This window comes from Dryobates pubescens, chromosome 11 (assembly GCF_014839835.1).
Source record: "Dryobates pubescens isolate bDryPub1 chromosome 11, bDryPub1.pri, whole genome shotgun sequence".
Classification (NCBI taxonomy): Eukaryota; Metazoa; Chordata; class Aves; order Piciformes; family Picidae; genus Dryobates; species Dryobates pubescens.
The window spans coordinates 12,249,232-12,266,646 of NC_071622.1; the positions used below are offsets into that span (position 1 = coordinate 12,249,232).

The 17,415-nt window shown below is 50.2% G+C and overlaps 1 protein-coding gene across 1 annotated transcript in view; it reads right to left on the bottom strand.

Annotated features, from left to right (window-relative positions):
- The window catches only part of PAPPA2 (pappalysin 2), a 105,612-nt gene that overhangs the window by 15,268 nt on the left and 72,929 nt on the right, over positions 1–17,415 (bottom strand). The window contains exons 17-20 of the mRNA XM_054165726.1: positions 11,075–11,243; positions 10,232–10,364; positions 9,053–9,162; positions 4,990–5,061 (exon numbers count right to left, since the gene is read on the bottom strand). Coding sequence (XP_054021701.1) covers positions 4,990–5,061; positions 9,053–9,162; positions 10,232–10,364; positions 11,075–11,243 — 484 coding nt within the window. The remainder of the gene's footprint in view (positions 1–4,989; positions 5,062–9,052; positions 9,163–10,231; positions 10,365–11,074; positions 11,244–17,415) is intronic.

Below are 17,415 nucleotides of genomic sequence, written 5' to 3' on the forward strand. Positions count from 1 at the left end.
GGTTTGGCTGCTGTTCCTATGCCCACCCTGAAGTGATTCCATCAGGGAGAGATGGTACAGGCAACCAGGTGACCTGGATTTCTCTTATCATAGAATCACAAGATCATCGAGTCCAACTGTCACCCCCTGCCCATTGAACCATGTCCCAGACTGCCATGTCCACCCGTTTCTTGAATACAGTGACTCCACCACCTCCCTGGGCAGCCTGTTCCAGTGCCTGACCACTCTTTCAGTGAAGAAATTTTTCCTAATCTCCAACCTAAACCTCCCCTGGCACAGTTTCAGGCCATTTGCTCTCATTCTATCACCTGATACTAGAGAGAAGAGACCAACCCCCACCTCACTGCAACCTCTTTTCAGGGAGCTGTAAAGAGCAATGAGGTCTCCCCTCAGCCTCCTTTTCTCCAGAGTAAAAAACTCCAGCTCCCTCAGCTGCTCTTCACAAGATATGTGCAGTGGGGTGAAGTTTCCCCCAGCATTAACTTTAGCCTAAATTTTAAAGGCGTAGCCGAGAACTACCACAATCTGTTCTCCAGACCACTCACCAGTTTTACTGCCCTTCTCCATGCCCACTCCAGCACCTCAATGTCCTTCTTGTAGTGAAGGGCCCAAAACTGAACACAGTATTCAAGGTGCAGCCTCACCAGTGCAAAATACAGGGGCATGATCACTTCTCCTGGTGGCCACACTATTCCTAGGCCAGGATGCTGTTGGCCTTCTTGGCCACCTAAGCACACCGATGGCTCACGTTCAGATGACTGTCAACCAGCAACCCCAGGTCCTTTTCTGATGGGCAGCTTTCCAGCCACTCTGCCCCAAGTGTTGCACAGGGCAGTTGGCACCCATGTGCAGGATCCATCACTTGGCCTTGTTAAACCTTGTACAACTGACCTCAGCCCATTGATCCAGCCTGTCCAGATCCCTTTGCAGAGCCTTCCTACCCTCAAGCAGATCAACACTCCCACCAAATGTTGTGTCATCTGCAATGCAAGGTTGTTCCTTTCATTGGGGCATCCAGATGAGACAGCTCTTTCATCCAACATCAAGAGAGAAAATGGTACCTCCGAGGTGGGACTCAGACCTGAGATGACCTGTACAGTCCACTGGAATAGCATGTCACAGCCCAGTGGAAAGCAGTGGCTGGGCTCCCAAAGGAGTAGCCTCCAGTAAGGGACTACTGTGAAATGATGCAGAACCTGGACCAAGATGCCCCATAGACATAGCAAGTCAAGCTGAACCACCTCAGAAACAACAGAGACTACATTCTGCAGGAGCAGAACATTTCTTGTGCAGGTAAATGAAAGGGAGAGGAAGATGTCTGGGGAGTACCACACAGGGAGAACTGACTACAGGTTATATTCTGTCCTATGTGGCTCTCCCTGTCTGATGTCTCCACATCCAGCAGGAGATTGGGTCCCAAGTGAAACAGCCTCTGTTTGGTCACAAGGATGGAGACAGGAGAGGAGTAGGAATGAGAATGGAAGCCAGCACTTCAAGGTATTTTCTGTGGTCAAATGAGGGGACTGGTAGAATCACAGAATTATAGAATGGTTTGGGTTTGAAGGGTCCTTTAAAGGTCGTCTAACCCAATCCCCTAGAGTGCTAAAGGACATCTTCAGCCTGATCAGGTTCCTCAGGTGGCAACATCTCCCTTTTTCCCAGTGCTGAGTGGCAGCTCCCAGAACATTCCTTTGAACAAGGCACTTTTGTGCAGAGCTTTCCTTTATGGCAAGACAATGACACATGAGAAAAGCTATGTGGGCAGACTTGGCTTCTCTGTCCAACCTTAACCTGCAGCATCCGAGAAGAAAACCCCATGAAAAGAATAATCAAAGACAGGTATGAAAGAAAGGAGGAGGAGAAGAAAAGAGAGGAGGCAGCTGTAAGCTCTATCAAAGAGGAGAGCATCAGGGTAAAAGAAACTATCTGAGGATGGATCTTCATTAGTATTACAGTGAGTGACTGTGACCTTAAAAATGGGCCTGCACTGATGAAGCTGCTAACGAGGAAGAAGCCATTGTTCCACAGAGGAGGATCAGGGTACCTGACAACTAGATGACCTGAAGGCCTAGAGAGAGAAACAAGATGACATTCACTTGCATAAAACTGAAGGGCAAGCTCTTGTACTGATAGTAAAACATCTGCTCTTAGCTTGGAGCTCATCAGCTGGCAACAAAGGAGGCAGAGAAAGATCTGGGTGTGCTTGCTGACCTCAGGATCTCTCTGAGTTGCCAGACTGATGCAACTGCAGAAATAGCAGTCCTGGGTCCTATCAAAAGAGACATTTGCAGCACAGGGAAGGTTTGTGCAGGGGTTTGGTGAGACCTCAGCTGGAAGAGTGTGTACTGCTTGGTCATTGCTGATGAAATACTAATTGAAAGCAGAAAAAGCATTAAAAATTCTCCATGGGCAATGAAGAACATGGACTCTCTGTCTTCTGGTAGGACACTGCCAGATTTTGGCTTGCTTAACCTCCTGTGTGCTAGGACTGCTGTCCAGAATTGCTTTCTAGGAGTAAAAGAGGATGACAACCATCCAGGAACAGAGAGTGCTCATGCTAGCTATGAGCATCTTTCAGTGGCTGATGAGAAGACAGAGAATGTTACTGTGAGATGCTGGGGCTTGAGGGAGTTGGTCTGTATCTCTCACAGACAAAGAGTCACAGACTTATAGGACCTCTGGAGATGCAAGGGCAGATGCACTGATAAGATTTTCTCTCAACCTTCTCTTTCCCAGGCTAAAAAGCCCCAAATCCTTCAGCCTTTCTTCATAAAAGAGATATTCTAGTTCCCTAATCATCTTCCTGGCAAAGAAAAAGACAGAATTCATACACACAGACAAATCAGATGGTATTTTTCATCATCCCCTAGGAGATCTCTTGCTGAAGACACAGACCCAAGGTGAAGCGCAGGAACCACAGCGGAAAAAAGACTCAGGTCAGTCTGAGGTACCTGATCGTAAGGGAGCATCCTCATAGCTCTGTTGGTTTTCTTTCACTGAGCTGCACAGGAAGGGAAGAAGGAGCACCTTCCACTTTGTGGAAGGACTAATTCCAAGAGAGCACAAGGAGCAGTTCTCTCTTGCTAGAAGGAGAACCACAGAGAGGATCATCACCACCAGCTAGACCTCTTTTCCACACAAACCCATCGTACTCCAAACACATTGCCCCAGAGCTGAGCTGAAAGTTGTGGTGTAGAAAAACTTAGAGCTCCTCAAACACAGAAGGATCTAGTGCTAAGCTCTGGTACACACCCACTGAACATCTCTCTGGCACACAGCACCTCATTCCCCAATGCCTGCAGCCCATGCATGAGGAAAAAACTGCTACACCTTCTGCTGACCATAATGTTTTCCTTATGGGGATATGTCCCTTGCAACATCACCTTTTCTCCCACCTTTCATAGAATCAGAGAATGGTAGGGATTGGAAAGGACCTCTGAAGATCATCAAGCCCAACACCCTGCCAAAGCAGGATCACACAGGAATGCATCCAGATGGGTCTTGAAAGTCTCTAGAAAAGGAGACTCCACCACCTCTCTGGGCAGCCTGCTCCAGTGCTCCATCACTCTTACAGTAAAGAAGTTTTTTCTCGTGCAAAAGCGGATCTTCCTGTGTTCCAGTTTGTATTCATTGCCCCTTGTCCTATCACAGGACACCACTGAAAAAAGATAGTCCCCTTCTTCTTGACACCACCCTTCAGATATTTCTAGACATTGATAAGATCTCCTCTCAGTCTCCTCTTCTCCAGACTAAATTATCCCAGGTCTCTCAGCCTTTCATCATCAGAAAGATGCTCCAGTCCCTTAATCATCATTATATCCTCCGTTGGACACTCTCCAGTATATCCCTGTCCCCCTTGAACTGAGGTGCCCAGAACTAGACACACTCACCAGGGCAGAATAGAGGGGCAGAAGAACCTCCCTTGACCTGCTGGCCATGCTCTTCTTAATGCACCCCAGGATACTGTTGGCCTTCTTGGCCCCAAGGGCACATTTCTGTCCCATGGATAACTTATTGTGCACCAGGACTCCAAGGTCCTTTTTTGTGAAGCTGCTTTCCAGCAAGTCAACCCCTAACCTGTACTGGCACGTGGTGTTGTTCCTGCCCAGGTGCAGGACTGTACACTTGTTGACCTTTGAGCCACTAAAGAGCTGAGCTAGGCAGAATGGGCGAGCAAAAAACCATCACTCGCATTAAAAGGAGCGCATGAAAAAAAAATATTATATAATCAGCAAACCCCAAAGCTATTTTTGGTGTGCAAACTTCATTTACATTTTCCTTTTTGGTAAAACTCCCAAACTTTGAGCATGCAACATTCCAAAACACCACCAACCCACCCTGACCCCCTTCTTTTCTTCCCCCCTCCTTTTATCCTCAATCAAAATAACAACTGGTGCTCGACAAAGGCTGCCCATTTTTAATTTCCTTTGCAAGCTGACTCCAGGCTGCCCATGAATTTTCTCCTGCCTGCTCATTATTCAAAGCAAAATGAGTGGCTAACCGAGTTCCTGCAAAGAATTCTTTGTCTGCAGATTCTTCAGGAGTGGTTTGTTTTGCCTGTAGGAGGCTGGAAATCCGAGTTGTTTGGGTTGGACGTGGGAGTCACGCGGGGCTTTTCTGGATCTGCGTGTTACTCTAGAACTATGGCTCTGGTTAAGGAAGTCATTCAGGCTTGGAGTCAGTGTGGGATTTTTGGGGATACCCCTTGCCAGTGAAATCCTTTTGCTAGAACATTCTCCCCGGGCTGGCCAAGAAGCAGCAGGCAAGGAAGGAAATGGGTCATTCTGCAGCTCTGGCTCCCCAGCATTGCCCTGGCTACAGGGGACCATACCCATGGATGATTGCTCTGGTCTCTCTGCTTAGCCAGCAAGACCTGGCCCAGCTCAGAGCAAACATAAAGTCAAAGCCATCTGGCTTTGTACTGGAGAGAGTCTTCACTGCCAGGAGCTCTCCTACAAGGAGTAGGCAGCTGTTGCTTGGGGGGCTTACCTCACACGACTGGATGCAGTGAATGGCAGCGGGGTCTGGATACCAGCGCAGCCTTCCTGTGCACACGATGTGCTGAGAAGGGAAGGAGAAAAGAGTGGTTAGATAAGGCAACAGAGGCAGGGCAATGGCCACCAAGGCTTTCCAGAGGTAGAGGGTGTCCCACCACACTGCATTTCTCATTGTAGTGCAAACAGCAGTGGCATCACTAGACCTCTTCCTGCACCTCTGCCCTGTAGGAAACCCTCTGAAAACTGTCTAACCCAAGGCAGCTGCCCCGGGTTCACCCACAAATGCAGAATCACAGAATGGCTGGGGTTGGAAAGGCTCTCTGGAGATTATCTAGTTCAACCTTCCTGCTAAAGCAGGGTCAGCTAGAGCAGATTGTGCCAGGGTACGTAGGAACACAGTATCACAGAATCACTTTGCTTGGAAAAGACCTAAAAGATCATCGAGTCAAACCATTATCCAACTCTACCAAGGCTGGTGCTGAACCATGCCCCTCAACACCACAACTCTACATCTTTTAATCATCTCCAGGGATGAGGACTCAACCACCTCCCTGGGTAGTGTGTCCCAGTGTTGGAGAACCTTTTGAGGAAAGAATTTTCTTCTACTATCCAACCTAAACCTTCCATGGTGCAACTTGAGGCCATTTCCTCTCATCCTAGCTCTTGTTGCCAGGGAGAAGAGACCAACAGCAACCTCAGTAGAATCTACTTGCAGGGAGTTGCAGAGTGTGAGAAGGTCTCCTGAGCCTCCTTTTCTCCAGGCTGAACAACCCTGAGACAGAGGCTGGATAGATGTGTGTGCTTATGTAGATGTATATAAATACACAGCTGAGAGAGGACGGGGACCACCAGAGAAGTGGGTTTGGCTGGTAGTGCCACCTCATGGTGGCTGACTTGGCCTCAAGTTTCTACTGGAGGGGAAGCCATCTAGGGTCAGGACAGGCTGAGTCTGCCATCACCTCTTTGCATGATGCTGGATTCACCAATTTCTTGCTGGTATGGAACAGGGGCTCAGCAGGCAGTGCCTGCATCAACTCCTGCTCAAGCTCCAAGAAGCAGATCCTGGGAGGACTCACCTCCCTAGACCTTGACTGAAGCAGCTACAGCAGACTCACGTTCAGTCGTGGGGCTGAGGTTATCACAGCTATTTATGAGGCATGAACAGGGCTGCTGCAGCCAGCTGGACACCAGTGCGAGCTGTGAAGGGCTCGGTTTCGTGGGGCTGGAATGCGTCGTCCTGTTCATTCAGCTGGGGTTTGTGGGGAGTGCTCATGATTACACAGGGGGAAGAAAAGCCCCACCACACAGGCAATTTCCTCCTTGTAAAGCTCAGGCAGACTTTGAAATCTGAGGCCCCATAAAATGATGGCTGGCCTGCGAAAGTGTCCTAGGATGCCCTTCACAGCGCCAGAGCTACATAGAGGGTTGTATGTATGGTTTCTCTTAGCCTCTCATTTGAAGTGGTCAGCAGCAAGCAGACTGGCTCCAGCACCCTCGGGTGGCACAGTAGTTGGTGACAGACTTCCTGCAGGTTCTTCTACTGTGATAGGACTGGAGCAGGATGAGGTCCTGGCCATCCTCAGCAAGTGCAGGCAAAGCAGACCCAGAGGGAGCTGCTGTCAGATGGGGCAGAGGCTAGGGATGCTGGCTGAGCTAACCAGTTCCTGCTCAGCCCAGGGGATGTTTGCAACCTGATCCAGCTAAAAATGTCCTTGCTCATGCAGTGGGGTTGGACCAGATGACCTTTAACAATCCCTTCCAACCCAAACCAGTCTATGATTCTACGTTTGCATCCTAATCACACTGGGGTGTTTCAGATGTGGTGGCTGAGCAAGTTGAATGGCATTTTGGTACACTCATGTTAGTATACTCCCAGTCCAAGCTGGAGGAATAAGGGCAGAGGGGCAAACCAGAGCTGAAAGCAAAACAGGACTCTGCCCCCCTGAGTGGCCTCTACACCTGTGTGTGGTTTGCCCCATCTTGGTCAGGAATTGGAATGGGCTGCCTAAGGAGGTGGTGGAGTCACCACCCTTGGAGGTGTTCAAAAAACACTTAGATGTGGCACTGTGGGACATGGTTTAGCAGGCAAGGTGATGTTGGGTTGATGGCTATTGGACCTGATGATCTTAAAGGTCTTTTCCAACCTTAATGATTCTATGATCTTCCCCATCACCTCAGCACCATGGCAGCTCCCAGGAATGGCAAGCTGTGTAGGCTTGGAGGAGCAAAGCAGGGAGCAGAGGCAGGAGCCAGGGCAGAGAGGAAAACAAGACAGTCCATGGAGAGAGCTCCTGGCAAGGGGGAGTGATGCTTCTTAAAGTAACACCTCACTCCTCCTCCTCTCAACAAAATGCCTCCCTTGCATGAGAGCCTGCAGCAAAAGGGAAGCTGAACACCACCACCTCAACAGGCCAAGCCACCCGATCCCTCAAAGGCCAGGACTCCTTCCAAGGCTCGTGCTTAACCATCCCACACACCCCAGGCATCCTCAGCCCCCGGCAGCGATCCATGGCGGGGCTGATTGAAGGCGACGTTCTGTAGTATCCACAAGCACCATGCTGGGCCTCCTGTGGCTTCCCAGGAGGAGGAGAAGGGGAAGAAAGCTTTTGGATGGGAGTGCTGGCTCCTGGGAAGACTGTTTGCTTTTCTTTGTTCCACCTCCCTCCTCCTGCATCTCGGTTTTATTTTAAGAAATATTACCCCAGCAGAGCTGCTTTTTGGGAAAGCAGAGCCATGAGGATCCAAGGTATTTGAGCTATTTGAGCTGTTTTGCCTACAAAATGAGTAAGAGATGGGGAGGGAAAGGCTCCCCTGTTCCAGGAGCAGAGGCAACTGGCTGGCCAGCGGGTCCTGGCAGACAGAGATAATTTTCAGCTGACAGTGCCCTGCCTCCTCCCTGGCAAGGAGATGCCTGCCCGGGGTTCCATCTCTGCTGCCAGGGAATCAGGGCACCCAGGCTCTCACCATGCCAGGGATGGTTTTTGCTCTCCCAGCACACTGGCTGACAATCCCAGCAGCTTAGCAGGTTTGGGCATGTGGCTCATCCTGAAATACCAGCAGGATCCCTGCACTGAACTTCATCCGTTGTGGTATCCTGTAAGTCCTTGAAAGCTGGCTTGGGAGCTAGTAACTCATGCTGAACTTTGGTAGGGGAGAGCAGCAGGCACTGCAGCAGCACCCACACGGTGTGGGGAAGGGAAGGAAGAAGTGGTGGGAGGGAGGGAGGAGTTGTTCAGCACTGGAAGCTGATGATGGGGATCAGCAGGTACCTCCAGGGCATGCAACCTGGGCAGCTCCTTGGAGAAGGCCAGCCAGCCCCAAGGTCACTTAAGCAGTTTCTCTTTTCAGATATTAACCTTCTTCAGCCAAAGGTAGAGATTTTAGTTTAATAAAAATTAAATAAATACCAGATAGAATCACTGAATGGTTTGGGTTGGAAGTTACCATTAAAGCTCATCTATCCCACCCTCTCTGCAGTGACCAGGGTCATCTTCAACTACAGTGGGTTGCCCACAGCCCTAAACAACCTGACCTGGAATGTTTGCAGGGATGGGGCATCTGCTACCTCTCTGGGTAACCTGGGACAGTGTCTCACCACCCTCAGTGTTAAAAATTTCTTCCTTGCTTATAGTCTCAATCTCTCCCTTTTAGTTTAAACCCATCACCAATTGTCCTGTCACAACAGGTCCCACTGAAAAGTTTGTCCCCAGCTTTCTTATTTGTCCCCTCTCTTATTTGCCCCTTTAAGTACTGAAAGGCCACAAGAAGGTCTCCCTGGAGCCTTCTCTTCTCTGGGCTGAAAACCAACTCTTTCAGCCTGGCCTCACAGCTGAAGGTTTCCAGCATCCTAATCATTGTTGTGGTCTTACCTGGCCCAGCTCCAGCAGGGCCATATGCTGAGGGCTCCAGAGCTGGACCTGATACCGAAGGTGGGGTCTCAGCAAAGTGAAGCAGAGAAGGAGAGTCACCTCCCTTGACCTGCCAGCCACAGGAGAAGGGTTCCCCTCTACACTGCCAGTAAATTCCCTAATAAAGGAATCCAAGTCCTCATTTACCTGGACTCTGGTGGGCTGCAGACGGTGATCCATAGTCTCAGCAGTTACATTTCTGGGCAGTATGACAGGGTCACTGGGAGGTATGATACAGGAAGGCATGCACACAGCACCTGTGGGAGGAGAGAGCCTTGAGGACTTCATTAGGAACCAAGCAATGATCCAGGAAGATACCAGACCCAAACATGAAGGCTCACTGAAAGCAGAAGTGAACACAGAGGACACCCTTTTCCTCCCAACCAGGGATGACAATTCCTTCCCCAAATCCTGAATTATGCAGCAATCTACAGGAGCTGTGGCAAAATTCCTCCTCCCAGATAAGAGGAAAATTGAATGTGCCCTAAAATATAGATTCCTGCAATTGTGGCAGGACGTGGGACCTAGCATAAAAATAAGTCTAGCCTGGATGCTGTTAGATGTTTGGTGACCTCTTAGGAAGCGTCTTTGCCTTCCTATGACCCAGGAAGAAAAAAGCTGGAACAGCCACCTTGGAAAACCAGGTGGATGCCAACCCTAACCCCAGCCTCATATCAGGTCTGTCAAAAGCTTAACCTTAGCAGGCCCTGCCCTTAGACTTGCCTCAGCCTGTTTTGACCGGACTTGGACGACCAGTGGGTTTGTTTGAGTGACACAGGCTCTGCTCAAGTGTTGTGACCAGCAGGACACCAGATGAGATAGGACTGTGACTGAGTGCCGCAGCTTATCCTGGAAGCACCAAGCGACCAAGAAATGGGTGATGTGGTCCCTCATCTGGTGAAAGTGCCCTGTTACACATGGTTGTCACTGCAGCTTTATCTGGGACCCACCACATTAACCCTGCAAACAGCAGCAGCAGTAACAAGTGGAGAGATGTCAAGCTGGGAATGGAGAACTGGAGATTAGGAAAATGAGTCTAAGGGGCTGGGTTTGCCCTGGAGACAAGTCCCTACTGCTTCTGAAGAGAGATACTTACATGGAAGCCAGCTTTAGCTTTGAGCCTTGCCCACTGGGCAACTTGGACATGCACAAGGCTAAAGCCACCCCTGACTCTATGTTTAGAAAGAGGATTAAAGCAAAACCAGAATGTTTTTCATAGATGTAATGTGGATTGGTACAAGAAGAGTCACCATGGCCTTCAACTACCTGGGAGGGCCGAGTCAGCACAAGGTTTAGTTTGCTGTTCAGCTTTTCACCTGCCCTCACCTATGCCATGCCCCTGCTCACACTTGTACTCCACGAAATTCAGCTCCGGGGGTGGTGGGCAGGTGCCCCGCAAGCTCTCGCACAGTTTGAACTCCTCTGTCCATAAGCCCTCCTTGGTGCAGATGATGGGAGCCTGAAAAGCAAAGAGAGAGCAGCTGGAGTTACTACCTGTGGTTACAAGCAGCTTGCCCTGTCTGGTCTCTGCACAGCTCTGAAGTAAGCAGAATACAAGGACCACCCTCTTGTCAGTGAAGTCCAGAGGGAAGTTCTCCAGGACAGCTGGGTTGCAGCCATCTGGTCCAGTGAATGTGTGCTTTGCACTGCTGACCAGAAAGCAAGTTGTTTTCCAGCTGCTGCTGGATCCCACCAGAGAGAATCAATCACATTTCCTTTGACAAGACCCTTTCAGCAGGTTGGATGCAAAACCGGGGCAGGCAGTAGCCTCCATCCCTTGGCAAGCCCCTTAGTTAGCAAGCTTGCTGCAGCAAGGTTAACCATCATCCAAGGCAAATGCATTCACAGCAGATCCCAAAGCTCACTGGCAACCCTCTGCTTCTGCTTTCCAACACTCTCCACTCAAGACAAACAGGCTTGCTTAGGACCCATTGGTCCTGGTCCTTTTGGAAGGCTCACCAGGGGAGCAGGAGGTCATCCCCAGGCACTGGGGCACTCTACGCCATGGTTGGTATCCAGCAAGCAAAGTTTTGGGTTTCTAGGGCAAATGCTGGTTGGTGGTACCAGGACATTTAGCCCTAGGGAGGGCCAAGCTGCTATGGGGCAAAATTTCAGGTGCTCTGAAGCACAAAACTTCGCTGCTTTCTGCCTCCCCACCAAGTCACTCACCTGTTGTCCCTGTGGCTCACAGCTGAGGATACATTGGCTGTCCAGCTCGAAGCCCTGGGTGCAGTTGTACATGCCTTCAAAGACAGGAGGAGGTGGCTCACACACCACAGGGACACAGTGTCCCTCTTCCCACTGCCCACTCTCCAGGCACTGAACCTTCAGGAACTTCCTGGGGAAATACAGACACCAGACTGGGTTATAGCACCCACAAAAACCCATCATCTTGGCAGTACCAAGCACTCCACAGAGACAAGAACAGATTAGAATCATGGAAGAGATCTTTAAGACCATCAAGTCCAACAGTTAACCCAGCACTGACAAATCACCACTAAACCATGTTCCTCAGCACTGCATCTATGCTTGGAGACATCTCTCCTGGAGCACAACCAAGCCTCCCACATGTGGCTTTCTCGTGCCATCCCACCATGGGCAGGTTTTCCTGAAGAGACAAGCCCATGCTCAGCCACAACCTTATCTTCCCCTCCCTGTGAGAACTGCATGGGTTTAGGAGCACTGGGTGCTTTTCCCTGGCACTCACCACCCCATTGCCTTCCACCTCTCTTTGTACCCCTAAACTATTCCTCTCTGCCCCGCAGCCCCTGTGGATCCTGGGCTGCTTTGTCCCACTGCCAGTAGCTGCATACTTTGGTGGATGGAGTGAGCCTCCACCAGTAAATCCTACTGGCCTGCACCCAGCAGCTCCTGAGGCTCCTCTTTGTACTCCTGCCAGATCTGTCAATTCTGCTCTTGCCGAGGGGCTGTCATACCACAGCAGACCAATACCATCCCATGCTGCTAAAACAGCCCAGGCACAACATTCTTGCCAAAGAAATGATGGAAAAGAAAGGAAGAAAAAGTCCAGGAGTGGAGCCCACCCGCTTTTCAGTCTCCTGTCCTTGGCAGCAACAGAGACACCACATTTTTACTCGAAGGCATCAAAATCCCAGCAGGCATCAGGCTGGCCAGGGACTGCTCCCAGAAAAGGACACATCACTGCAACCCCAGACTTCACAGAAATCAAAGAAATGTTTTTGTAGACAAGACCTTTAAGATCATCAGGTTCAACTGTTAGCCCTGCACTGCAGGTCACCACTAAAACTTGTCCCTCAGCACCACATGGACACATCCCCGTGGGATAGGGACCATACCCCTGCCCTGGGCAGCCTGTTCCAGGGATTGACAACCCTTTGGGTGAATAATTTTTTCCTAATGTCCAACCTAAACCTCTCCTGGTGCAATTTGAGGCTGTTTCCTCTTGTCACTTGTTACTTGAGAGAAGAGACCTAGCCCCATCTTGATCCAATCTCCTTTCAGGGAGGTGCAAAGAGCAAGGTCTCCCTCCCTCAGTCTCCTTTTCTTCAGGCTGAACAATCCCAGTTCCCTCAGCTGCTCCTCACAAGACTTGTGCTCTAGACCCTTCAACAGCTTCATTGCCCTACTGTGGGCATGCTCCAGCATCTCAGTGTCCTCTTTCTAGTGAGGGGCCAAAAACTGAGCACAATACTCAAAGGTGTGGCCTCACCAGTGCCAAGTACAGGGACACAATAATTTCCCTTCTCCTGCTGGCCACGCTGTTGCTGATCCAGGCCAGGATGCCATAAGCCTTCTTGGACACCTGGGCACACACTGGCTCAGATTCAGCCATCTGTCGATCAACACCCCAAGGTCTTTTTCCACTGGGCAGCTTTCCAGCCACTCTGCCTCAAGCCTGGAGCATTGCAAGGGAGTTGTACTCCAAGTGCAGGAGCTGGTACTTGGCCTTATTGAACCTCAGCCCATTGATCCAGCCTGTCCAGATCCCTCTGTAGAGCTTCCTTACCCTCAAGCAGATCAACACTCCTACCCAACTTGTCACCTGCAAACACTGAGGGTGCCCTCAATCCCCTTTGGCAGACAGGTTTCGACAGCACCGAGGGACTTCACCTGAGCCAGTGCTGATCACTCTCCATCCTCAGTAAGTCTTTTTTCCTGCCGCCCCCTGTCCCCACTCCTCGCCTTCTTCACTACACAGCCTGCTCCAGCTGCTTGCCCCTGCCCTCTCCCCACAGCTGGTGCCAGCAGGCAGGGCTCCAGCCACCGCATTAGGGAGTTTCTAGCATGCCACCAGTACAAGGAGCGAGGTTTAGCTGGATTAGAGAAACCCCTGGGGCGAGGCACTAAATTTCTCCTTGTTCTGAGGGGCAGCAGACATTCTGTGGGGCCACCCAACTGTCCCCTAAACACACAAGGGAACCCCGTTTGTATCCCACCACCTCACCTGGGGCAGGAGCTGGTGGCCCTTCCCATCACATTTCTGCTGGGAACTCCTGGATGGGAAACTGGGAGGCTTTCTGAGTTCTCCTCTTTTTAAACATTTGGAGCTACTAGAGGTTCTCCTAACAACCTTCTGGGTTCAGATAGCAGGGACATGTTTTTCCTAAAGACTGCATGAGTGGGTTCCTGGTCTGGTGAACTCAGGCTCCAGCAGGTGATGTGGAGTCAGGAAGGGGAGGGGATGGGATATGTCAGGTGCTGTGGGGCAAAGCTCTGCACAGTATCTTGACCAGCAATTGTGCTTTGCCCACAATTAAAGTCTAGCAAAGATGTATGCTCTACACAGCATATGCTGCTACTTCTCACTTCCCAGTGGGCCACCAGAACATAGCACACGCAGCCACTGAACCTCCAGATCATGGCCCAGACCCTTTGCCTGAGAGGCACAGGAAGAGCTAGGGAAAAGGACCAAACATAGGGTGGGCACAGGAGAGGAAGTGCAGTTTGCACAGGTGCAGGCTGCTGTTTGCAGCCCCAGCACCTCCACTGGGGCTTCTCCTCTTGATGTGGTGTTGGAGTGGCCCCAGCGTGGGGCCAGCACCACGCATGGCTTCTCCCAACCTCCTTAGACCTGGGGAGACAAACCATCTTGCACTGGAGGCTCACTCCACCACCAGAATTCACGCTGAGGAACTTCAAACAGGGCTAGCCTGGGCTGACCCCAGGGAAGAAGGTGGCATGTGGACCACTGCCACACGCACGGAGCAAGCAGTTTATATGAAAGCACGGAGAAGGAAAGGGAGAGGCTTTTAAAGAAAATAATAAATAAATATATATATTAAAAACACACAACCTCATAGAGCAGCTTGATATTTCCAGACCCCCCAACTTCTTCTGATCTGGGTTAGTGGCATTTCTGGAGGATTAAGAAGGAAGCCAGGAAAATCGGAGTCAAAGCTTCCCCCTCCAGCCGGGCAAGCGGATGTCAGATGGGTAGAGGAGGCACGGGAGACGTGTGAGGCCGGCGAGGGCTGCATCTGACGTGAAGGCATGAGCCTGGCTGGCATCCAGCCACATACTGGGGCAGCTGGCCTGAGGGGACCGAGTCCACTGTACAGAAACAGTGATAAATGAGCCTAAAGCCTCATCTCCCAAGGCAGGAGAATGATGGCTTCAGCAAGAACAGGGGGGAAGGAGAGAGATTTCCTGGTAAGTTTAAAGAAAGCTGAACACAGCAGCTTGTGGGATCTCTCCTGCTGTGATGATGCTCCCAGGTTCAGTTGTCCTGCTTTGCCCAGTGAGATCTGATGAATTTCCAGTCCCTGGCCTGCTGATCCCTTTCCATATGCTCCCACCTCCTCTCCTTCTCTAGCAATCTCCGTAGTCTTTGAATGGAGAGAGGAGGCAGAGGGGCTGACACCTCCATAGAAGCTTATCATGGGGCTGGGCTGTGCTCCTTTGATGTCTGGTTAAACTATGGGGTGAGATTTTCCAAGCTGCTTGAAACAACCTGCGTACCTGGCTCTTCTTTGCTTCATTCCCTCAAGCTAGCAGAAGCAGCCCAACTCCTCACAAACATAGCTTTGAGATCCCTGAATCTCTCCTCAGCTGGAGCACTGCGACCAGTTCTGAGGTCCTTAACACCTAGACCTGTTGGAGCAGGACCAGAGGAAGCAGTGATAGGAGGCCTGGAAAACCTCTGCTCTGAGGCCAGGCTGAGAGAATTAGGGGCTGTTCAGCCTGTAGAAGGCTCCAGGGAGACCTTCTTGTGGTCTTTCACTACTTAAAGGAGGCTAAAGGACAGATAGAGAGGGACTTCAGGGTCTGTTGTCACAGGACAAAGGGTTGATGGTTTGGAACTAAACAAGGCACCAGGAGAGGTTTAGGCTGGATGTTAGGAAGAAATTCTTCATAGAGAGTGATTGGCCATTGGAATGGGCTGCCCAGGGAGGTGGTGGAGTCACCATCACTGGAGGTGTTTAGGAGGAGACTTGATGGGGTGCTTGGTGCCATGGTTTAGTTGATTAGATGGTGTTGGATGATGGGTTGGATGTGATGATCTCGAAGGTCTCTTCCAACCTGGTCTATTCAATTCTATGGGAACAAGTTCCAACATGAGGAGGAACTTCACTGTGAATGTCACAGAGCACTGGAACAGCTCTCCAGAGAGGTTGTGGAATCTCCTTCTCTGGAGACTTTCAAGACCCATCTGGATGATCTCTGGAGGTCCCTTCCAACCCCTAACATCCTGTGATCCTGAAGGGGATTTAGACTAGAGAGAAAGGTGAAACTTTTGACACTGAGGGTGGTGAGACACTGGCCCAGGTTGCCCAGAGCATGGTTGGTACCCCATCCCTGAAAACATTCAAGGTGAGGTTGGGCAGGTCTCTGGCAGGTCTAGTGGAACATGTTCCTGCCCATTGCATGGGAGCTGGATTAGAAGATCTTTAAAGGTTCCTTCCAACCTGAACCATTCTATAATTCTATGATTCTCTGCAAGGAATTATCCACACTGGGCAAGCAAAACAACCCCTCTCCAGAGTCTGACCTTTTTGGTCCACAACCAGAGTATCCCCCCAACATTAGAGTGCTCCTCTGAAAGATGTCCTAGATATTCCTGTTAGAGAGCCACTTCAGATGGTTCTTCATGGTGGAAGCAACAGCAATTTGGTGGTGATGCCCATTATCCCCAGTGTATCTTCACCTCTGATTTTCAGACCAGCTGCAGCTGTGGACAGTGCCAAACATTGCTCCTTGACAGTTCATTTCTCTGTGTGATCCAGGTGGGTGGGTTGGTGCTGCCATTGGATAGATGCTGCCCAAACCCAGAGAGCTCCTATCACAAACCAAAAATGCATACACTGGGTTTGCCTTGTTACTGATATTTTGAAGATGGATGTTAAATAACTTGGCAGCTGGAAACCAGGCTGTTAGGTGGATTCCCCAGGCTGAAAACAGATTTCCTTCAGGAAGAGACATAGGAGGTTTACCCTTTCATGTCAGCATGGTCAGTCAGGTAATCGTGCTGGCAGAAAGGCAGCAAATCTTTGGCAGGGTCTTGATTACACAATCAAGATTTCCTCAAGGATCCCTTGTTGACAAGCAGTGATTTCTGAAGGGTCTTCCATCACCCAGGTTAATAATAAAAGCATCTTCTCCCAGCCAATAGATTTCTTCATCCCCTTTCTCTTCCACTGATGCTGCCATAGGAAATGAATTTCAACTTAGGTTGCAAGAGCCTTCCAAGCAACCTTCCTGCCCCTGCAGTAAAATGCAACTAATGAAACAGAAGTGGGAATCACATGAGCACTGTGTTCAAGAGCACTTCAGCTCAGAAGCAGACAGCTGGATCCCAGACATGTTTTAGGCCTGCATATGGTGGGGACCATAGCCCCATCACATGAGAAGCAAACCCCCAGGGCTTGGTTCTCCAGTCCAGCTGTAGCAGCCATGGTGTTTTATGAGGTGCACAAGAAAGAAAGGCACTGCAGAAGGCTGATCAAAGAGGCAGCTAGTCAGGAGGTGATGCTGAGCCCTGGCTGGATTGAGTTCCTGCTTGCTCAAGCCATCATCCCTGGAGGGATTTCAAAGCTGTGTAGATGTGATGCTGAGGGACACATTTCAGTGGTGGTCTTGGCAATGCTGGGTTAATGATTGGACTCAATGATCTTAAAGGTCTCTTCCTACCAAAATGATTCCATGATTCTATTACAGCTTAGCTGTCCATGTTCACAGGGGATCAAGGAGCCCACAGGAAGGTGCCTACAAGTAGCCCTCAAAGGAAATTACCTTCTTGTAACAGTGCTGTGAGGAGCTGAGCATGTCTTTCGCATAGTAGCAGAGTGGGCTGATCCCTTGAGAACCCACAGACACCCAAAAGGTGCCTCTACACCTTCCCTGGAGAACAATCCAAGTCCTGTAGCTGCTGGCAAGGCCAGCTGGAGTTTTCCCTCTAAAAAGACATCATTGTTGGAGCTAGAAGGTGACTTCAGAGGCATCCTGACTGTATTTCCAAGGATGAGCTATTTAACTGGAACAAGGAGTCTTCAGTGACAGCCATGGATCTTTGATCAATAAATGGTACACAG